The sequence below is a fragment of the Scomber scombrus genome, chromosome 2 (genome assembly GCF_963691925.1).
Source record: "Scomber scombrus chromosome 2, fScoSco1.1, whole genome shotgun sequence".
In the NCBI taxonomy this organism is placed as follows: Eukaryota; Metazoa; Chordata; class Actinopteri; order Scombriformes; family Scombridae; genus Scomber; species Scomber scombrus.
Window position 1 is genome coordinate 12,652,243 of NC_084971.1, and position 23,309 is coordinate 12,675,551.

Here is a 23,309-nt window from a genome sequence, read left to right on the forward strand (position 1 = left end):
TTAACTGCAGCTCCATGCAGTGGACTATGAAATATTTGGAGGACAATTGGTTAAGTGGAGTTAACCGTTGCCTTTTCTCCCCGAGGTATCTTCCTTTTTGATCCTGCCGAGCCTGGCGCCTCGCAAAACACAACTTGTCTGGCTTATTAAATAGTATGACCTGGAGAAAGAAAACGCCTGTTGCTTCTCAACTAAGGCCATTGTGAAGCGAGAAGGGTTCATGACAGGCCTTAAATTGCTGTAATGCTGTGTGACCAACAGTCATACCTAATCAATTTCGATCATGGTTGCGCACGTTTTCTTGTTTGTTTTTTTCTACTCGCATTTTATTGCAGATTATGATGCAATATTTTAATCTATGAATAGACCTAAACATCTAAGCAATTATCTCTTTTTCTTTTCTTTCTTCTTTGATGAAGGTATTACTTTGATATCGACACGACTCTTTAGTTGCTACACAGCTTTACAGTAGGAGATGAGACTAATTCAACCAATAGTACCGATGGAGAGCCTGGCTAAAGGATGTAAATGGTCAAGAGAGTCCTCCCCACTGGTTAATTGCGCTAAAATTGGTCTAAGCTACTTTGTGAGGACCATCAATAGTACTGCACCGCATGGGGTCTGTATGATTAACTTCTCCTTCCTTTCAGAGGCCTCTTGATGTTCTCTTGGAAGGCAGCGGACCAATCAAAACCGCACTCTGAGACGTCACGAACCCAACTTGACAAGCTGATTGGCGGGACCGGGGAGGGGGGACAGCCCTTGTCCTTTTATAGACGACCCCGTCCAGCGCGTAAAAGCTACTGGGCACCACTGACAGCGCAGAGACGCATATTGGACACTGTACACCTCATTCCTCTGAACGGGCCGCACGGAGGTGCATGGCCCCATCCCCTTGTATTATGATGAATCCTGTGCAGGGGTCGCCATCCCAAGACGCCAAACAGCTTCATCAAAAAGAGGAGACGGATACGGAGGGCGAGGAAGTTCAGCCTAAAGACATGACGACGGAGAAAGGATACAAACTTCAGCGGAGCAGCCTTCCCTTCAGCGTCGAGTCGCTGATTTCCAAGAAGACCACCTGTCGGACTTCTTATTCTCCCTCAGATTTATCTCTGGTCCTGCCGAAGCCCGTGGCAGGGCAGGGCGGGCAGTTCTCTCCAAGGACTTTTTACGCGGAGAGGAAGGTTTCGGCGGAGAGCTCACAGGGTGTTTCCAGTAGTTCCAGCGAGGACAGTCCGCAGTTTTGTGAGAAAGATCAGAGCACTTGGTTCCAGACGCCTTCCTTTTCTACTCCTCCTCGTAAGTCCGTCCCTCTGCTGTCCTCTGACTTGATCAAGGACCAGGATCTCACTGTTTGTATTCTTCATATCCACTGTCAGTAATAGAGGCTGGATGTTATTAGCTTAAAGTTACATAAGGTTATTATTTCCCTTGTTGTATCAAAGCGATGTAAATGTGTGTACAACTCCACAGACTATGCCTAAATTTCCTTCTTGCATTTTTCCGTTTGTTTACATGCTGCTGTAATATAATAGTGTGTTGTGATGCTGTGCACGTGAAGTGCAATTTCGCTATTGCACGAATTCCCTTTTAATTATTCTATTCTTAGCCTTTATATTTCTTAATATATTTACCTACAAATGTTGGATATATACAGTATGTATGCGCAAATTCAAGATTTAAGGATGGATTTAGTTATACCGTAGAATTCACGTTTGGAATAAATGTTTGTGATGCAGAGTGATATAACACTTACATTTGTCAACAAAATATATAGTAGCCTATATTTATTTGCTTGCTGTAACATGTTTTTGTTTGCATCTGCCTCTGAAGGCTCATATGTTAACTTGCTTTGATGATTGAGGTTTCCCACAACAATATTAAACACAACAAATAACCAAACCCATATAAAACCTATAACCAATTTTTTGTTTTTTTATTTTTTTCTAACAGGGAGTTCAAGTCCAACTCAGTGTACTTTAAGGAAACACAAAAACAACAGGAAACCTCGCACGCCCTTCACTACCTCTCAGCTGCTGGCGCTGGAGCGCAAGTTTCGCCAGAAGCAGTATCTCTCCATCGCCGAGAGAGCCGAGTTCTCCAACTCTCTCAACCTGACGGAGACTCAGGTCAAAATTTGGTTCCAAAACAGGAGGGCAAAAGCCAAGAGACTGCAAGAGGCCGAGCTGGAAAAGTTTAAACTGGCCTCAAAGCCCGTCCTGCCCGCTTTTGCGCTGCCGTTTCCCCTCGGAGCGCACATGGGGTCTCCAACATGGGGCCCGTCAAACGCCTTCCCGCGGCCCAGTCTGCCGGTACCCGGACTGTTCAGTGGACCTGTCACTTATGGAATGTACTATTTGTCTTAGTATTCCTGTGTGTGTGTGTGTGTGTTTTTAAGAAAGAAAAAAAAACATGTCTTCAGATCACGGTTGCTATACACTTATGGGCGTAATGCGTCTTTTACATCTCGGAAAACCATTTTTGTATTTTCACTTTGGAGTTTAGAGAAATGTTCTAACCTCCAAAATCGAAAATGATTAAAAAATTGGGACACATTTAAATATGTAATTGTGTGCGTAAATGGACTGAGTGCGTTCACTCGCTTTCCTCATTTTAAGACAGTGTCCAGTGCTGTGGATTGTGGGTTCACAGGCCTAAATTACTTGGGCAAAACTCCAAATGCAAATGTCAGGGTTTTAAACGACATGCCTTAAATATCTCATTCCAGTCCATCCACCAACTCAAGCAGTAGTTTGTGAAACTGGACATTTAAAGTGGGTCCAGACATGAATGCAATAATCTACTGAAGCGAAGGAAAAAACAGAAAAGTACTTAAACGCTGTCAGTGCCTTAAGACCAGTGTATCACTTGAATTATTTCTCCTCATTCAGCATTGACTGTTTTCTGTCGTCTTCGGGTAAAACTGCAGATTTGCTGTTTGAATGTTTGTAATTCTTCACAGCAGTTCCTGTCAAGATTTCTACATTTTGTAAACATGGAGCAAAATTATATTTTAGAAACCACATGTATTAGATATTTTTTACTCTCACAATGTGGCCTTTATGGGAGTGATAATAGTTTTTTGGAGGAATTTTGCTGTAAATGTAAATAAAATGTGTAGAGTTCATAAAGTCCTGCAGCCTGGCTTGAGGAGCAGCAGGAAAGTGGTATTTATTGAATATCTTTGTATCTGTACTGTGTACATACTGTACATCACTCTATCTAAATCTTCAGTTACTTGTAAAAACTGATTTTAGTAAATAAACATTATACAAAACCTCAATGTGTTCAGCTCATTGCGCCACCTTGTTACTGTTTTTAGTTGTGTATTCACACCCGCAGGTTCTGGTCGAGATTAGGCCTAATGAACCAGTGGAGCAGGCCAGTGCTCCTAGAAATACGACATTATTAAAAGCAATAAATATAGGCTTAAGACCAATGACTTCATAAATGTTATTGCTTACTTGGTTTATTTATCTGTTTACTTATTTATGAAGTCATACGTTTCTTAAGCATGCCAAATGTCAAACACTATTGTGCCAAAATCCTTACTGCCTGACCAACATTTATTTAATTGGCATTATTATCTAAATTGAAAATGGCCTAAAATGACTATCACTTTTCCCCAAGTTGCAGTTTAGTCCAAGTTATTAATACTTAATGCAGTTTGCGCAAGTTTAACTCAAAATAGCGTATGACTCACACACAAAGTAAATCGTCAGGAAAATATTACTTGGAAAAAAATAAGATCATATCAATTAAACTCCTATTCTGTCAAAGTTTTAGATATTATTTTAGACATCCTCATTTATCAAGTTTTCTTGGGAACAACACACTTTTGTTTTGCTTTTTAACAAATCGTTTGCGTATGAAAATATGTTTCAGTCCAGCGTGCCTTGTCATTTCAGGCGTGTTGAAAACCAACGTGTTGTCCTAAGGGATGCACGCGTGTTACATTACATTTTGAGGCCACAAACAGTACCTCCTGTCCAGTATAAAATAATTAGGCTTACGGTATCGTCATTGCATTATTAATAGGTTAATAAGACAGCTTTCATGCTGACAAAGAAGCCGTTGCTGCCTAGTACAGACAGATATTAGTTAAAATAATGATATGCTGGTACATTACGCCCATAAAATAACAGAAATTGAGATGAGCACAAATGAATCATTTTCCATACAGCTGGAAAATGATTAGGCCTACTTTTTAATGACCAGGCTAATATGAAAAGTTATGCATTTTAGTCTAATTAGACTAGGCCTATGTGATACACGATGTTACAGTCTGCATTATTCACACTGTTTAATGGTTTTCATAATCAGGCCCCCATCGCCTAACACAGCATTAGACTCGGGTAATCAAACCTTACACATTTTCCCATTTCCATGCTCGTGCCCAGGGCCGTCTGAATTAGTTTTCACTAACGGAATCATAGAAACACTTAACTATCGTTTGTTGTGCGGTATGGAGCTATTTACATTGTTTCCAATTATACTTCTCAGTTGTAAATATACTATAAAACACATTACATGTACTGTTAGACTAAACAGTAATTTCAGACGTAAGCTGAAGTCTTCATTTACATACAGACGAACAAATGAAGGCAGCTCTGTGTGTCTCATTGTAGATGCTCTGGCTGTCCAGCAGAGGGAGGTGGCGGGCTCGCTGCTGCCGCTGCTCCCCCAGAAGAAGAAGTAGTAGAAGAAAAAGCAAAAGCACTTCCGCTGTTCCTCCCTGCGCAGACGAAGATTTCAGCGAGGTGAGTATGTCAGCATCGACTGAAACTACATTTAATGACAAATTTGTTTGGATAACGACTCATCCAACACACACACGCATTGCATGTGCAACAGACTGAAGCGTAAACTTAACATTAGTCGATGTTTTGTGAAAAACCATGACGTTGAAGGAAGACTTGTCTGACCTTGGCTAGCAAGCTAACCGAGCTAGCAACTGTGAATTGAACAAAGTGTCAAGGACCCGGTGTCATTGATTACTTCTACACAAATACATGCATTTGACTGTCCTGTCAGTTAATAGTTAATAACAACATGCAATTGTGGCAATATCTTTTTTGTGGCGTGAATCGTACTTTTCATTCATAGTGATACTCAAGGTGCTGCAGTATTAATAACATATAAGACTCAATATAAAGGAAACAATGAGTAGTAACATCACTAATGATGATGATGATAATAATAATAATGATGATAATAATAATAATAATATAAATAGAGTACCTGCTTTATGTGTCAGTGGGGTTAATATAAACGTATCAACTCGTATCGATTAAGAATTATCATTAGGAAAGCACTCGTTTAAAAACATTATGTAACGTTATTGACATTTCATTTACTTGTTCTGAGGTGAACAGATCAATCAATTGAACGTTATATAGCACCTTCCAAACAAATCAAATGTAATTCAAAGTGCTTTACAAGCGATTGATAAACATAAGATGTTAAAAATTGACTTATTAACGCATTCCAATATAATAAAGTTGATATAAAAGATAACAATACAAGATGATACAACCAATAAAAATAACAATAATAATACTGTGCAATACTACACAAAATAAGTAGATTATAAAAAAGAAAAATGATGTTTAAAAAAAATAGAATATATAAAATAAGTATATAATAATTAAACTATGAAATGATAAAACTATATAAAGGCCAGACTAAATGAATGAGTTTTTATTTTAAAATCAGCAAACCAAATGTTTTTGCTCTTCTTTGTGGAACAGCTGAAAGAAAAGAACCGGAGGATCTAACCGGTCTTCCTGTCTCATACACTAAACGCATTTCTGAGAGCTCTGCATCTCAGTAAAACTACATGCATTTTAAAAAGTGTATTTCCACTTATGTTGCGACATACAGTAACATTACTCAGCATAAATACAAAGGCACTAATATTAAATTTCCAGCAAATGTATATATGGTCAATGAAATGCTGTTATATACATGAAAATGCTTAAACATTTATAACACACTTAAACAGGCTTACAAATAATCCTTACTGCACGAATAAATACGCACGAAAAAAATATAAATCATTCTGCACACAGTGAAGCTCAAACATCCCACTGAAAGAACGTGAAGAAAAACATAATTTTGAGTGGAGGGTAACTTCAGGGTCATTTTAGAGACATTTTTCATGATGCTGTTGAATTGAATTTATACAGAGAGGGGAGAGGTTGTGAGAGGTTTTAATATTTAGTGTACCCACATTGATATAAATAGGGTGGTGGATACAATACTAGAAACACCTGTCAGCAAAACACAACATCAACTACAAAACCCAAAATGAATATAAAATTGAATCAACACCAACCCCACAAAACAGTAGTTTTTCTGAAAATTTCAGACAAAGACACTCACTCAACTAGAAAGATTTCTATTGTCTATTTATCTTGAACAATTTCAACAAAAACTGAAATTTATTTTTGTTAAAAACTGGAAGATAAGTGTATATGTATAATATGACAACATAGTTACATTAAATCACCTTTTCAGTTAGATGCAGTGTGGATGATGTCTTTTGTAGAGGGTTTTGGATTTGTCTGGACTAAATATAATTATCCTTTTGCCTTTCAGACAGACAGGATGGCAGGTCGTCGTGTAGCCCTCAAGGCCATTGACTGGGTGGCGTTTGCTGAGCGTGTCCCACCCAACCAGAGGGGCATGTTTAACGCTCTGAAGACTCGAAGTGATGCCATCGCTGCCAAGTTAGTTACACATCAACAAAAAGTTATAACAACGTTATGATACATTTTGCAGTTCCTCGTGTGTGGGCGTTTTTTTAATGAATTATTTATTTACATGTCAGGATCACAGTCAGTATTAAATTCTAAAACTTTTTTAGTAAACACTCTCAACAAACATATGTGCATGTAACCACTATGAGATGTTTTAGTGAGAAAAAGGCAAACTGAAGACACTAGGTAACTTACTGCCCCAAGAAATTAGTCAGTTCTTTTTCTTTTTTAATGCATTTCACATAGGAGTATCATCTCTCTGTAGTATTTGTCTTGCATATACCTATTATTGCTAATAAATAATAATAAGGTTTGTTTATATAACACATCGAAATGTGCAATTACATAGTGCTTTACAGAGGATGGACATAAAACACCAAATACACATACATTCCTACATATATAACATATAAATCATATACAGATAAATCAATAAATAAATATAAGTCTGAGATTCTCAGGTGGGTCTTTCCACAACATTTGTGCTCTGACAGAAAAATATCTCCTTTAGTCCTCAACCTTGCATTAGGAATAGCCATCATGTTCCTGCCTGAGGACCTCAAACTGTGTGCAGGTTGATTTGACGAGAGTAACTCAGACATGTATGCTTTTAAATGTAATCAGCAGGATCTTAAAATCAATTCTAAAACCAGCTGGTAGCCAGTATAAGGATATTCAAAAGGATGTTATATGATCTCTTATTTTGCAGTTGTTCTGCATTTTGTACATTTGGTTGCTGCTTTATATTTTATATCATTATTAAATTAATTATTTTATGTCGTCACTACTTTGCTCTCTGTATCTTTACTCGTATTTATTAAGTATATCATATTTTCTTATACCAGACTAACCTCCCTGCCAGAGACTCCTGCAACCATTGACTGGAGCCTCTACAGGAGCACAGTGGCCAAAGCAGGCATGGTTGATGAGTTTGAGAAGAAGGTGAGTTCACCTTGAATAGTTAATTCAGATGTTCATGAGCACTATGCTGACTCTCCATGTGGTGTGGGTTAGAATCCTACTTTGATATTACACAGTAACTTTAACACACTTTAATTGTTGGTGACATGTTTTTTTTATGGCCTGAGACTTTTCAAAATAAGTGAAAATAAATATTCCTGAATCTCAATTACTAGTGAATTCAAAGTAGAATGAATTGCTTTGAGTCCTCTGTAGAGGCTAGAGTCTAGCAGCCAACTCTTGCTCATCATTCCCGAAATCAGTTGTAATCTGAACAGATTTTACTGTTTTGTTATATAGAGTACATGGCTTGATTAGCATTTGTTGGTTTGTATTACAATTGCAACTCATAAATGTTCCTCCTACACAGTTCAAAGCTCTGCAGATCCCTGAGCCTGCTGATACACAGACCAGTGCCATCAACGCACAGGAGGCCGAGTCTGTAAGTGATTACATCAAACAAATCCATTATTGCCTGAATTTCACTTATTACTGGCAATAACATATTTTTCTAACTACTGTGGGAATTGTAAAATTTTCCATCACAAAACTGACCCAATAGAAAGCCATACATAGTAAATTCAGAATCAAACAGAGTGCTGTAATGTGATCTGCTTTTTCAAAACTATTTCTCTAACAGAACAAAAGTGCATCAGTCTACGTTGAGGCATCAAAGGCCCGCATCGCTCAGTATGAGCAAGAGGTGAGAGGCATCTTGCATTTGTTGCTAAAATACCTCAGGAACATCTGAAGAAAGTTTGCATTTTTCAAACCTTTCCTTATCTTTTTGTTGTGTTTTTTTCATCTTAGTTCGAAAAGTTTAAGAACATGATCCCCTTCGACCAGATGACCATTGAGGATCTCAACAATACCTTCCCTGAGACCAAGTTGGACAAGGTCAAAAATCCCTACTGGCCCCACAAGCCCATTGCTGAATTGTAATCCTATTACCAGACGCTCACCTCACAATAAAGATTATGTATTTTAAACTGAATGCTTTGATGTTTCAATTATTTGACTAAGATGTATGTATCCAAGTTCTTTTGAAATAAGGGCCAACTACAGTAAAGGTTGTTAGTGATATTGTTGGTTGTGCCCACGAGGGGGCGATGTTGCTTTAGTTTTCCACTGAAAGGCAAACGTTTTTAAAAATAACAATTATCAAACATTTCAAGATTCAAGATCTTTTTTTGTCATTTATGACAACAACATTAAAGGTAGTTAAATTTGACTTCATTCAAGCTCAAATTCCAGTTTATGTATAAAATAATTACATTATTTTTAAAAGTGAAAAAAGGAGAGAGAAGAGGTTAATTTAAATATACAATGTATTTCATATTGGTGTGGTATTGTACAACATTATTAATCTTCTCTCGGGTTAAAATCTGTCGCCACTATATTATGAAAAGGTGTCAAATGACGCCACTGCAGTGCCTCTACAGTTGTAATGAAATCAGTCACACAGCAATGATTCAATTTAAAACAGGTTTGATCTTCAGTTTCACACATACAGCTGATAAAATAATTGATCACTTTACCCACTGTACTGAAAAGGCTTCTCCCCAAAGTGATACCGGTGATTATCTTCGTCATAGGTCAGCACATATGGCAATAATTCCTTTTATCCAATCATGTATCATTAAAAATGTGTTCTCAGATTTGATTGGACATCGGCTATTTATTGACATAAATAGGCGGGACATCTGGCAAATGACCCATCTTTGGATATTGATTGGTTCCACGTTACGGCATCTCGGTTGCTGATTGGCCAGATTTGCAGTAGAAGTAACAGGCGGGGCTTAATCAAAGATGATTTCCGTTACATGTTATTTGACAGTCAGTGACGTTTGACGGGAGTCCATCAGCTCAGGTAAATGTTTCGTTTTAATAACCTTAACTGTCACATAAGAGCATGTTCTCAGTATTATGTGTTTTTATCGCTTAGTCGTGTGATTTATCGAAAGTTTTACCTCAACCCTGCGATGTAAACCGGTGGTGAAAACAAGAGCTAACCGTTCAAGTGTGTCTGAACGGCGGCGCTCAGTCAGTATGCCCTGTGGAGGTCAAAGAAGGAAAATAATAAGCATCACATGAGGTTTTCCTTTCTGTACCCAATCTGGTTTGGAGTTGTTTTGCTCCCATGTCCTTTATGATGACCACAGTAGACTGTCATTAGCAGCATCGAAAGCTAGCTAGCCGTTTGCCAGTCACAACGTTAGCTGCTGGAGATTGCGTTATAGATGGGATAGTCCGCCAGGTGCCGTCTGCCCTGAATGCTGAAGAGATGTCAGCCAGATTTTGCTATTTTTCACCCCACAGATTTCACCGAAGATAATGGATATTATCATATTAAACGCGTTGTGTTTCTCCAAGAGGAAATCACTTATTTTACACTGAATAAACAACCAGGCCTATATCCACTTCGCTATAGTCACCTATAGGCTTCATGTGACTAGCCACCGGTAAAACACTGCGTCAAAACACCCTCTGCTGGTGTGAATTGTCTTAATTGATATCATGCAACTCTAAACAGTCAGATAACTTAGTCTTTTCATAGAAAACATCAATATTTGGTGCTCTGATTAAAGGTTACCGGCCAGGTGGTCTGCTTACTGCACTACTGAACAGTCCTGCCAATGGGAATCACAAGAAATCAGTAAGGTAACACCTCTGAGGGTGCAAATGATGCAAAACTATTTTGGCTGGAAAGAAATACGAGCTGATATCCTCCTCTTGAGTTCACCTTGGTCAGTACTTTACTGAGGGTTGAACACGTGCTTATGTTTTCCCATTTATTTCCTCATTAGCTGCCTTTTGCTCAAACCTCCAGACCAGACAGACACCTACAGGCCACACGTTTGGCTGGACTTCTGTGATCAAAGGTGACACACCCGGTTGTGCTTTGGTGTTGCAGCAGGGCTTAAAAGATTGTGTACAGACAACGATTGCATTGTTTTTTCTTGTCGTTGTCTTCCTTTATTGTTAAATTATTGCAATATTTATGTGGTGCACGGTCACAGCATTTCTTACTATGTATCATCATGTTCAAACACATTACGCAGCCCATTAGCTCTACATGCTTGTCATCTGGAATCTCATGGCCATGAGTGTTTATCGTGTTGGGTGAAAACAGACACAGTTGTGTGCTAGTGATCCACCCAGGTCTGCCTCTGGACAGTGGAGTCAACACTGGCCTCATTGTTAATTGAGAACAATGGGAGTAGGCTTGTGTGGAGGGAGGCACTGCTAGGAGACTAGAGGCTGGCAACTGTCTTATCATCTCTGGGGGATAACAGGCCTGTGCTTCTCTTACAGTGTTATTACCACACACAAGGCTGTGTAGAGACAAAAGGGGACAAACTGAAGCAAAGTGCCATGTGTTGCAAGTTTTGGAGGAACTTTATCTGATATGAAGGTTTTTTCACAGAAGTTTGCCTCATCACAGACAGATTATGAAATGTTTACAACACAGACTAGTCTCAAGGTTCGAACAAGGTTATAATATAAATAGAATAGGACAGTGAATTATTACTCCTGTCACCTTATTTATTCTACTATGATATCAGTTACATTCCAATTTCCGTTCTTAATTTCTGTTAAAAAGCAAATTTCCCCTATGACATATGAATAAATATATATACATGAGAATTAAGCCACATGATGTAGATTAATAGACATATTTTAATGCTATAAATAGCTGTTGTACACAGGCAAGTAAAGATTAATGCCAAAGATTCATATCTGAGATATTATGGACTTGAAGCTTTCCGTCCCTCGCCACAGCATCCTGGTCTGTGGTTTGTTTGTGACTCATACGGTTACTCAAAGTAACCTGACTCCCATCCTCAGCCTTTCACTGACTGAATTTCCTCCATACAGCAGTTCTCCACTCTCCCCCATCCACTGACGACGTTATTGATTATACAGGAAATACATTAGCCTGGAGGTGCAGCTGATGCCCGCCTGTGTTGTTACTTATATAGATAGTGGACACAATATTGGGACTTTGCAGGTATCATAAGCAGAAATGATCTAAACATTTTAATGTCAGCACAACACATAACCATCATTATTGGTAAACAAACCTCAATTAGTTGATCAGTCATTAGACAGAAAAACTATTTTTATAATCGATAAATAATTTCAGTCGTGTTTCAAGCAATAATTATGAAAAATATGCCAAATATTATCTGGTCCCAGATTCTCAAATGGGATGATGTGCTGCTAAGTTAAATATTCTTTTAATGTTGGACTTCCTGATCAAACAAAACAAGACATTTAAAGATGTCACTTTGGGCTCTTAAAAGTTGTGTTTGGCATTTTTCTAACTATTTTGTGATTTTTCATAGACTGACTGACAAATTAAATAATAATGAAGATAATAAAGTTGCAGCCTACCCCAAGATTATAATAATTATTATGATAAATTGTAGTTGAAATTACTAGTAGATAAAAGTGGAGTGATTGTCAGTCAGTTGCATCATAATCTATTTTCATCCTTTACATAAACAGAATAAGAGGCCTATTTGTAGGCTATCCTATGGCTACGTTAATGTCTTTTTTCTAATGGTCTTAAAGTTTTGGTGACTAGCAGTGAGAGGCTTGCTTGTTTATTGGCTTCTTCATGCTATCATGCTTGTGCAGGAGCCTACTTTGTATGCCCTCAGCAAGCATAGAGTGCGTGTTGTTGTCCAGCTCGTTCTCCCTCCAATCTCACTTTCTGCTGGAGTTGTCAGAGTGGGAGTGGGAAATCGGTGGACCTCAGCTAAGCTAGCATAGCTGTTTATTTGTCCACAGACACTGAATGAAGCTTGTTGTCCCAGCTACAGCACAAACGCCTGTGTCAGCTAAATCAGTCGGTACTGGCAGATGTGGGCAGGGAGGTGGTATTAAGCAAGCCTGGATGAACTTTAGGAATTATTGCTTCACTGACCACCAGCAGAGGACTCTTGTTATACTGGGCTACTTCCAGTAAAGGTCCATGGCTGTGTGACCATTTAAAAGAAAACACAGAAACTGACATGCTTGCACTTTGATATTTACCAAAGAAATTGCATAGAAAGAGTATGCCCACATACATTAAATTAAAAAAGAAATCTGTTTGGATTCTTTTGATTACATTTCATTGTCTTAAATGACCTGTCTTAATCCCCAGTAGAAGTGGCACCAGTTTATTGGGAAGTGTAAGAAGATCATACCATTGGGAGGGGAATGGAGAGGGATAAATAGAAAGAGGGGAAGGGTTACCATCTGGATAGGTTTTTATTTGTTTGTGTCTGACAGAGACAAAAGCCTGGGCCAGTGTCCTCTGCTGTAGGATGCAATAATGTGATCCTTCTCTGGTTCTAGCACTCTGTTAAAGCGATTTTGAAGAAGAGATTAAGTGTGGTCAGACAGTCAGGAGTACAAACAGTTTATTCATGGATTCTCAAAACCTTTGCCAAAGGCACAACAGTTTCATTTTTGCAAGCTCGGTTTCTTCTAACCACATTTGTTGGTTTCTTTTCATTGTATTTGTATTAGCCTAGAGCAGTTCATTGTTTTTATGTGTTTCCTCTGTATTCATCTGGAGTGGTGCACTGCTGCTGCAAAATTATGAGCGCTGCTGCTAAATTTTCACACAATCGTTAATCTCAATGGGTTACTAATGATTTACACTCACACACTGTGCGAGCACGATAACACTGTAGTAACTGTGGAATATAATTACACATAGAGTAGCGTAGCTCCTTTAAGGAATAGGGCAGTGTGTGTGTGTGGCAGAAAAGTGACGGTGAACGTGAGCAGAGCAGAGGAAAAGGTTAGCAGTAAGATGTCAGTAAATGTACAGGATAAACTACAGTGTGTCATTAAATAAATGCTGCAGCTTCTCAAGACCAAGAAAACTCTTGTCTATTGTTTTCCCAACTGCTGGAAAAGTGAAGGGGGTTAGCCCCAAAGTTGGTGATAACGGGTTAGCCTGACCTGATCAAGCTCACTTAAGGGAAACTGAACTTTATGGTGGACCAGTTATTCTCATTTCTGTGACAATCTCTCTCATTTTTAAACAGAGAACTGAGAAATGTCTGGTGGTTGAGTCCCCCCTGCCACCCAAAAGCAGTCAACCTATTCTATAAAGGGCCGTGTGCCTGCAGGTTTTTTTTCCCCAGCCAATCAAGAGCACTCGATTCGACTAATCAGCTATCTGAAGACTGAGATCAGTTGATTAAATGAGTCAAGTCTGGTGTGCTCCTGCTTGGTTGGAATGAAAACCTGCAGCCCCATGAACCTTTATGGAGTAGTTTGTACACCCTTGCTGTAGGGGAAACACTGGTGTATATGTGCAGAATGTCCACAGCAACAATACATTTTCTAAATAGGAGTGAAAAAAATGCTGAGGTAATTTCATAGTTTCCCCTTTGATCAGTGATGCATGATTGTCTGTTTTTGTTTGCAGTGGCCGTTGATGGACCATCCCTATGAAGAAACAGGGTTACAATGGGACAGAGTACCTCGGAACAAGAGGTCCAAGCAGACAACCCCGAGGTTAGTACCAAAATCAAACTTCAACAACGCAAAGTAGTATTTCAATTCTTTAGTGAGCTTATTGAACTTCAGTGGTTTGTCTTTCAGTTAACACAGCCATCTCAGGGTTCTCGTAGCCTTGTGCATTTTTTCCAAGCGTACCAAAGCAATGAACCAAAAGCGACCCCTTTTGAACAAAATAACAACTGTCAAATTACAACATAAGAAACATCCCATCCCCTGCATTATAAGCCATAAAAATTACAACCCTCTTCACTTTATTTTTAAACAATAACTGTCAACCTTTGTTTTGCATTATGCATCTCTGTCCATTCACCTTATTCAAAGTCAACGAGGTATGATGTGGGTCCTCTGTTTGATGACTGTGACACAGGGGTCTCAGGGGCTCTGGGGTCCTGTCCATGACATCTTGCCCACCATCCATGAATTTCAACTCACATGACTGAGAGAGGTGATTTTGAGCCACTGATAGAGTCTTTAAGTGGGATGAGTTTCTGGTGATGATATCGTTGCGTCTGGCTGTCATCATAGAACCTTTGATAGCGATGAGCTTGTATGGGCAAGGGTTTGTAGGCGGGGCTTAGCTTTCCTTCTTTCTTTGAAGACACAGGACCACTTCGCCCTCTTTCAGAGCCACAGGGGCAACATGGCACATCCTGTCAGCATTATGTTTCAACCTGTTTTTTTCCCCAGTGAATCTGCTTGTCGTAGCTTTGCATCACTCCTAGACTGGAGTGGAGATTCAGGCAGATTGGTCCTGAGGGACTTACCAAACAGCACATTGACAGGAGCCATTCTATTTGAGCAGTGAGGTGTGGCACAGTAGGTGTGGAGTAACAAATACAGAGTCTGTTTCCATGGACCACCTACAACATGGGCAGCACTTGTATCTTTTCAAGGGTATGCATAAAATGTTCAGCTTCTACATTGACCTGAGGCCACAGTGGAACTATCTTCCTGTGTCTGAAACCCAAGTATGTTGCTAAGTCTGCATATTATTCCAAGCTTTGGAAGGGTACGCCATTGTCTGTTGTGAGCTCAAGTGGACTTATCAGTGAAGAGAATGTTTTGGAGTTGTGGCTTTGGCTGATGTGGACTGCAGAACCTCTTATCTCTGGATACCTGGAGTATTCATCAGATACCACCAAAAGGTAATCACCAGAGGGGAATGGACCACAGGCCTCCAAAACAGGTTTTTCCCACTATGATGATGCCAGCTCAGACATGCAGAGATTGGGCACAAAAGCCTGACATGGGATGTATGCAGTTATCATGGTTTCTACTTGTCTGTCAATATCAGGGAACCAGACTTTCTCTCTGATTAACTTCTTACTATTGACCAGCCCTGGTGGCCTTCATGTGCAAGTGATATTGGCCTGATTTGTAAATAATGGGAGACAAACAATCCTTGGGCCCGAGACCGTGACAGCAGTAGCAGTCGACAGTTGATCCATGCAACATTTGAGATGCAACATTAACTCCTTAAAACCAAAATCTAGCTTTTCACAAGTTGAATGACTTTGCATAGAGTAGGGTTAGTTTTGGCTGTATCCTGAATTTCATTCTGTGTCATTGACTTAGGAACAGCAGTGGCAAAGTTCACATATTCACGCACTTGTCTTTCAGGGTTTAATGTGTCTTGAGAGATATGCGATACTTATGCAGGGTGGCATGACATATATGGCGCTTTTCCACTACACCGTTCCAGCACGACTCGCCTCGGTTCTTTTTGCGTTTCCACTAGGGAAAGTACCTGGTACCTGGTCCTTTTTTAGTACCTGCTCTGGTGAGGTTCCAAGCGAGCCAAGCCGGTACTAAAATGTGACGTCGACACACTGCTGGCTGCTGATTGGTAGTTTTCGCTGGAAGAGTCATGAGCCGTCCCACACAAGAATCAAACCCGGCATTTTTAAATACCGGCAGCAGCGTTACAACCATAGTTACAGCCATACGGCTCAATTTTTTTGCTTTGTGTGTGACAAAAAGCCAAATACAGCAGCAAGTACACCATCGCCTCAATGTCTTCCATTGTTTATGTGTTATGTGTCGCGTATAAAACGAAGTCACGGCAGTTCGCGGAGCCGTGCTATGATAACCCAGCCCACGTTGAGTAGGTACTTTTTTGTAATGGAAAAGGAACCCTGCCGAGTCGAGGCGACGCGAGGCGAGGCGAGGCGAGGCGAGGCGAGGCGAGGCGAGGCGAGTCGTGTTGAAACTGTGTAGTGGAAAAGCGCCAATAGTCTGCCTGAGCAGGTGGCTTGGATTTGCAGTTGTTGAATATCCACCCCAAAGGTTTGTGATCACTGAAAAGTTCACTCCATAGAAGTGTATGTGAAAATGTCCATAACCCAACACATGAATATTTATAATATTTTATAATATTTATGTGCAATGTTTCTTTTTGTTCAATGGGGGCCGGTGATTTACTTGCATAGCTTATCACTCTAGCTGGTTAAGGTTAGCCAATACTTGAATCTGAGTAAGTGCCATGAGAGGAGATCAGTCAACATCATCTCTGGACCCTGCAGTTTATCACACAGGCATATTTGAATGATCACAGTTTTTGTCTTTCTTTCAACATCAGGAAAGCCACAAGTTGCTGCAGCATTGTGTGATGATAGTTGTTTAGCTTGTCTGAATTTGTAAGTTTCACAGCCTTTGTTATTTTAAGGGAAAAGTACTTTCTCCGTTTGTCCTTTATGCATTTATAGTCCTTTGTTTCCCCGGTGTCGGTGAGCGTATCAAAGATGTCCTGCACACTCTCACCTGCATAATGCAGAAGCATTGGACGTATCATCATTTATATCTAGAGAAATTATGAAGTTTTCAAAACTCTGTAATAGTTCCAGACAGTATACCGGTTTTAATTTCCCATACGAGAGGAATTATATTATGACCACACGTTAGCTTAGCGGACCAATGAGCTTCGCAAATCCAGCTGCCTCTCAATGTAAGATGGTGATAGACAGATGGTTCATCCAATTACCTGACTAAATAATTTTTTTAAGTGCCCGCCCTTCCAAACAGTTTCAGTGGACGACTTCTCAGATGATTCTGTGTAAGAAACCATCTGGCGTGCCAGGTTAGACAGGAATGGCAAAGCCATTTGTACTGACAAACTGCAAATCAGAACTCACAGTAGGTTTTTATCAACCTTTTAAAAGATAATGCCTGCTTTGGACAAAGTGAAAGCGATAGACTCTCACAAATTAAAAATAACTAATCGGTGAGCAGTCAAAGTGGTCCGACACATATTAAAGCACTCTGGCATGTCAGCAAAAAACACAGAAAGAGCCTTCATGATAGCCAGTAAGCCATTCCTGTTTTTTATATTAGTTAGTTGTAATTTGGCAGCACACAACACTTTGAGCTCATTATATCAAACCCACACTATTATCTGTATTCAGTATAAAACTCAACGTTGGTGGTAAACTCAGAACCTCTTTGCCTGTTTAACTATGAATTATAACAATCATGTAGACGTCACCGTTAGACAATGCAAATGATAATTGCACCTATTTTAAAGCCATATTGTGCCAACTTAGCCTCCAGCTAAATGTATTTCTGTTTGCACATGCGGCCTATGCGCTCAGCGTCTGTCAGCTTACTGTCAATATCCCCAGAGTCAAGCTTAGGCCTTTTACTGCCAAACAACCTTTAGCTCCTCACACACTAATCAATAACCACAGATAACAGACATGTAGTCTCACTGGCTGTAAGCCAGAACACTAAAAACCTATTACTCTTGCTCTTAAAATACTGCATCTGATTGTTATCCAAAGACACACACACACACACACACACACACACACACACACACACACACACACACACACACACACACACACACACACACACACACACACACACACACACACTCCCTATAAAACAAACAAGCTTATCTTGGCTGTAAGATTTTTCCTTTCCCTGCACTTCCCTGACGGTTTGGTTTTAATGAGCAAAGAAGTAATTTTGATGTTAATGAGCTCAAGTGATAAAAGTCTCCTTAATTAAGCCAGAGGGAAAAACTACTCTGCTTTCTATGGGTAGGTTCCTTATAATCTTCCTCTGTTAAGCCATTTGTTTTTGTAGGACAGTCCAGCTCCATCAATTTAAATGATATCTTGTTTTGAGCCTTTAGGCTTCGTCTGAATGTAGAGAAACTTCCTCTTCATTCATTTGTGACGGACATGATTACAGCCATACTACACAGGAGTTTAAGTCAGTTATGACAAGGTCATGCAATATTTTTTATCCCTATTCTACGCTTGGCTCCACTGTCTAAACCAGTAGACTTGAGGAGCTCTGGGCCTAATATTAAAAACAGGGTTACCTGCAGTGTAAAGTGGAGACTGGCCTTTCCAGAGGACACCTGACCCCTTGGAGCTTGACATGATTTTTTTCTGAATATCTTTTCTATTTATTTATAGGCTCAGGCTGCATCTGTTTACGTTACAAATGTATTAAGCTCAGCATTATCTGCAATCTTTGGATGTATTGTGGCAAAATAAACAAGCCACAGAAATCAGCCTTAGTTTGTTAGTAGGGAAGAGAGGCAAGAAATAATATTATATAAGGAAAAGTGGAACTAAAGGGCACATGTGAGGGCACAAGCATGATCATTTAAGATGCTAGATCTTTCCCTGGCATTGATAGCCAGACATTCCTGCCTCCGGGGCAAATCCCTTATTCCCACATTCCATTACACTTCAGTGGAATTGAAGCCTTCAGCCTTGGCCTCATACAGTGGTTCAGTGTGAATAAAGGAGGTAGCAGCATACAGTATACCACTACAGATACGTGAAGTTTGGGTTGTTTGAATAAATAATTTCTCTGTATTTCTCTGTCACATTAGGGGTTTAATAACATCAAGACATTGGTGGAGGAGGAACTACAGACGAGCATGGTGAGTGTGTATGATTCGGTTCAATTTAGACATTTTCTGAGGAAATTGCTACAATACATGTTTCATCATGATTAAAGACAATAAAATTTATCTTGATAATATTTAGAAAGTATAAGCATGTAGATGAACTAATGAGGTGTAATACATTAAACTAAATATAATTTTAGTGCTGCAGTCTGTGCTTATCAGTAGAGTTTATCATCATGCAGCTTTTGTCTGTACACAGGTTAACTCTCTTCTCCTGTTCTTTCCTCTGCAGATGGTGGGGATGGTGATTGGTGCTGGAATCGTCATAGTCCTCATCGCCATCCTCATCTTCTTCATCTTGCGGCGGATCCAGCTTCGAAGTCAGTACTTGCTGAGATGCATTTCTGACTATGCAGTGATAGCATATCATGATAGCTTTGTATATATATTTCTGTGTTCATTTTCTAATTTGTCATTCCTCATATTTCGTAGACCTAGAAGCCCAGGAGGCCCCCAAATACCGCTTTCGCAAGAGGGACAAAGTCATGTTCTATGGGCGAAAGATCATGCGTAAAGTGAGTGACTGACTGACTGACTGACTGACCTAAAATAATAATATTTGAACAGCCAGTATGCAAATCAGTATGATGGTCAAGCCATTCCTTTTGTTTTCCTGTCTAATATATAATGCTACGGTGATGTCATTTAAATAATTCAAAGCAGTATGCTAGTAGTCTGTGCTCCTCCTCCCCTCTAATATTAAGTGAATTGCCTCCAACAGGTCTCTCAGTCTACCTCTTCCCTTGTGGGTACATCCTCCTCCTCTCGGCCACGCCTGAAAAAGAAGCAGAAGATGCTCAACATTGCCAAAAAGTACATCAGAAAGCCCACCTTCACCAACCATAAATAACATTTCTTTTATGACTCGTTCAGTTTGTGGTTTCTATCTCCTTACCTTTCCTTATCCCACTGTCCTCCCATCTCTCTCCTGTGCAGGATCCTGCGCTTTAAGAAGGAGGTACCCATCCTGCAGGCCAAGGAGCCCCCTCCCTCAGTGTTGGAGGCGGACCTCACAGAGTTTGATGTGGCCAACTCTCACCTCCCTTCTGAGGTGCTCTACATGCTTAAAAATGTCCGGTAGGTTGGTTTTCCTCCTTACGTCTTTATAATTGTGTTATTATGCAATTATGTAGAGGCCCAGACATGTTTGTATATTATAGTTAAATTTGCGTGAGACAGATTGCTCCTACAGGCGTGCCTTTTTAGATGTGTGTATTGTTAGGAGGTTGCCAGGAAAAATGTGCTCATAAAGCTCAGTTAATAGCCTTTCAAGCAAGTTAACACAGAGTGTAAATGAGTATCACATTTTTGATGTATAGACCCAGCCAGATTAGCTGTGCATTGCACATTTGTATACACCTGTTTGCATGTTTGTGTACAAACCTCCTAACCATCTGTCTTTTGCTGCAGTGTGCTGGGTCACTTTGAGAAACCCCTCTTCCTGGAGCTGTGCAAACACATGGTGTTTCTGCAGTTCCAACAAGGGGAGTACGTCTTCAGGCCAGGCCAACCTGACAGCAGCATCTACGTGGTTCAAGATGGAAAACTAGAATTGTGCCTTACTGGAACGGTATGCAAACTGTTGAAGTATCGTTTTCGCCTTAAGGATTATATGATGTAATGTGTTTTGTTGCAGTAAAAATGTAGTGCAAACCGCATAAATGGGAGCAAATCTACTAAGGGGCTAAACCATGGTTGTTTTGCTTTAACAGCTTATTAGCATCTATTAACATTTGACTCGGATGATCTCATTAGCAAACCAGGGGACTGGTCACTGGCTGTGAACAGTGAAGGTTGCTTTCTTGATGACAAATACATCCAAGTCAGGGGCATTCAATACGTTTAAATGGGAGTTCAGGCTCTATCTAGTATGTCTGTGAAACTGAGTGTGGCTACTGAATTAAAACACTCATCTGATCTTTGGTGTGTACACGGCTGCTCATTCTTGTGTTCTAGGATGGCAAAGAAAATGTGGTGAAGGAGGTTTACCCAGGAGACAGTGTACACAGTCTCCTCAGCATCCTGGATGTCATCACAGTAGGTTACTCATACTTCTTGCCACACAAACACACACACACACACACACACACACACACACACACACACACACACACACACACACACACACACACACACACACACACACACACACAAATACACAAACGTGCTGTGTCACTCCTATACACACAGACATACACGTAACTCACACACCCTCTTAAATTTCAGTCAGGCTCCACCCACCTCTTGCTTCAAATTCCTTACTGCTCACATTATGCTCACTCACCAATTTACTCAACAAACCGCCTCCACTGGCACACACATGAATCATCTGTTGATCTTTACTGTAGTTGTAAATCAATCAAAAACTGTATGGCCTCAAAGTACATTTGAAATAAAGAGGTTTAAACCATGAAGATTTCAGGCCCCTATTTTGAAGCTAATTATAAATGGATGTTTAAAAAGTGTAAATTGTCTTAAGTTTGCTGTTTGTGTTTCCAGGGCCACCAGAAGCCTTACAGAACGGTGTCAGCACGGGCTGCAGAGGTTTCCACTGTTCTCCGTTTACCTGTAGAGGCCTTCCTCTCTATATTTGAGAAGTACCCTGAGAGCCTGGTACGGGTTGTACAGGTGGGTTTTTTGTCAAATTCTGTTGATTGTGTATTTTAGTTTGTATTTATTTTCCAACAGGTATGCTAGTATTTAGCTTAGTAGGTTAAGAATTATGCTAACATACTCATATTTATTGGTCCAGTTTCCATCTACTGTGCCCTCACAAACCAGAGGTCTTTTTGATGAAGTTATGTCAGATTACACATGATATGTCAAATGATTCACTTCCTGTTATATCTGTTCAGATTATCATGGTTCGTCTCCAAAGAGTAACAGTGCTTGCCCTGCACAACTATCTGGGTCTCACAAATGAGCTCTTCAGCCATGTAAGTTCATACAAGCACACACACACACACATACACACACACACACACACAATATCATGCAAACATCTGATGGTGATGTGGTTTGGCATTTCTTTAGGAATTCTGCATCATTAGCTCAGTGAACAGACAGTTTTTGTTGCGACTCAAGTCACCTATAGTGCTCAATTTGTGTCTCTCTTCCATCTCCCCATACCCCCCATACACATCATATGACATACAACTTGCACCTGTCCGATAGGAAATGCAGCCCTCTCGTCTGCCACCGCCGTCTCCCCACCCAACTCGTACCAGTCCCATCCGCCACGGCAAGCGCTTTGGCAGCCTGACAGTGCCTGAGGAGCATCGGGAAGTTGCCATTAAGGGTGAAGGATCAGGTAGGGAGAGAAAACTAGAAAATGTGATAATGTGATAATAGAATGTCATTTCTTATATTTAACTAAGATCACTGTGAAATACAGCTAAAGTTGAGAAAATGAATCTTCTAATCATTGGTTTTCTTTAAATCTCGTTAATATCTTTACTGTCTATTTTTCTCCAGTGAAAGTTTTGTGTTACATTGGCTGTTAAATGATTTATTTACAGGAGGAGAACAGGGCAAGGATGGAGCAACAGTGCCAACTCTTAGCAGGACCATCTCCATGCCTGTGGATATTGCTGGTGAGGAACTTTGTTTCTGTTTTTGAGAGATAAAATTTTTTTTAGTGTTCTTTCTTTACCAATAAACAGGATACAAATACTTGTGTAGATGTATGTATGGGTTGGGAATGAGTTACAGTCCAAAGTGAAATAATTCAAGTATCTTGGGGTCTTGTTCTTGGTCTTGAGTGAGGGTAAGGTTGACAGGTGGATCGGTGCAGTATTAGCTGATTCAAAAAGCAAAGCTCTCAGTTTACCAGTCGGTCTTCGTCCCAGCCCTCACCTATGGTCACAAGCTTTGGGTAGTGACTGAGATCACGGATACATGCGGCTGAAATGAGTTTCCTTCTGAGAGTGTCTGGGCTTAGTCTTAGAGATAAGATGAGGAGCTCAGACATCCAGGGGGAGCTGGGGGTACAGATGCTGCTCCTTCGCATCGAAAGGATCTACCTGAGGGGGTTTTGACACCTGGTTTGGATGCCTCCTGGACACCTCCCTCTGGAGGTATTCCAAGCATGTCCAACTGGTGGGAGACTGGGGGCAAAGCCAGAACAC

General features: G+C 40.1%; 3 protein-coding genes across 4 annotated transcripts in view; all 3 read left to right on the forward strand.

Annotated features, from left to right (window-relative positions):
* Positions 1–881: 881 nt before the first annotated feature.
* Positions 882–2,392, forward strand: LOC133997318 (homeobox protein MSH-C-like). The gene is made up of 2 exons (XM_062436894.1): positions 882–1,306; positions 1,961–2,392. The coding sequence occupies exons 1-2, from the start codon at positions 882–884 to the stop codon at positions 2,367–2,369; spliced, it is 834 nt and encodes a 277-aa protein (XP_062292878.1). The 3' UTR covers positions 2,370–2,392.
* Positions 2,393–4,713: 2,321 nt separating this feature from the next.
* On the forward strand, positions 4,714–8,718 carry LOC133992539 (ATP synthase subunit d, mitochondrial-like). Its single transcript, XM_062431194.1, has 6 exons — positions 4,714–4,763; positions 6,604–6,734; positions 7,610–7,706; positions 8,095–8,166; positions 8,365–8,427; positions 8,535–8,718. The coding sequence occupies exons 2-6, from the start codon at positions 6,613–6,615 to the stop codon at positions 8,664–8,666; spliced, it is 486 nt and encodes a 161-aa protein (XP_062287178.1). The 5' UTR covers positions 4,714–4,763; positions 6,604–6,612; the 3' UTR covers positions 8,667–8,718.
* A 5,442-nt stretch (positions 8,719–14,160) lies between these two features.
* The window catches only part of pnpla6 (patatin-like phospholipase domain containing 6), a 28,344-nt gene continuing 19,195 nt past the window's right edge, over positions 14,161–23,309 (forward strand). For both annotated transcript variants that reach the window (XM_062427920.1, XM_062427913.1), the window contains exons 1-12: positions 14,161–14,249; positions 19,105–19,155; positions 19,415–19,502; positions 19,615–19,697; positions 19,904–19,995; positions 20,119–20,259; positions 20,593–20,752; positions 21,139–21,219; positions 21,682–21,810; positions 22,038–22,118; positions 22,357–22,492; positions 22,701–22,775. In XM_062427920.1, coding sequence (XP_062283904.1) covers positions 14,202–14,249; positions 19,105–19,155; positions 19,415–19,502; positions 19,615–19,697; positions 19,904–19,995; positions 20,119–20,259; positions 20,593–20,752; positions 21,139–21,219; positions 21,682–21,810; positions 22,038–22,118; positions 22,357–22,492; positions 22,701–22,775 — 1,165 coding nt within the window. In that variant the 5' untranslated portion in view covers positions 14,161–14,201. The remainder of the gene's footprint in view (positions 14,250–19,104; positions 19,156–19,414; positions 19,503–19,614; positions 19,698–19,903; positions 19,996–20,118; positions 20,260–20,592; positions 20,753–21,138; positions 21,220–21,681; positions 21,811–22,037; positions 22,119–22,356; positions 22,493–22,700; positions 22,776–23,309) is intronic.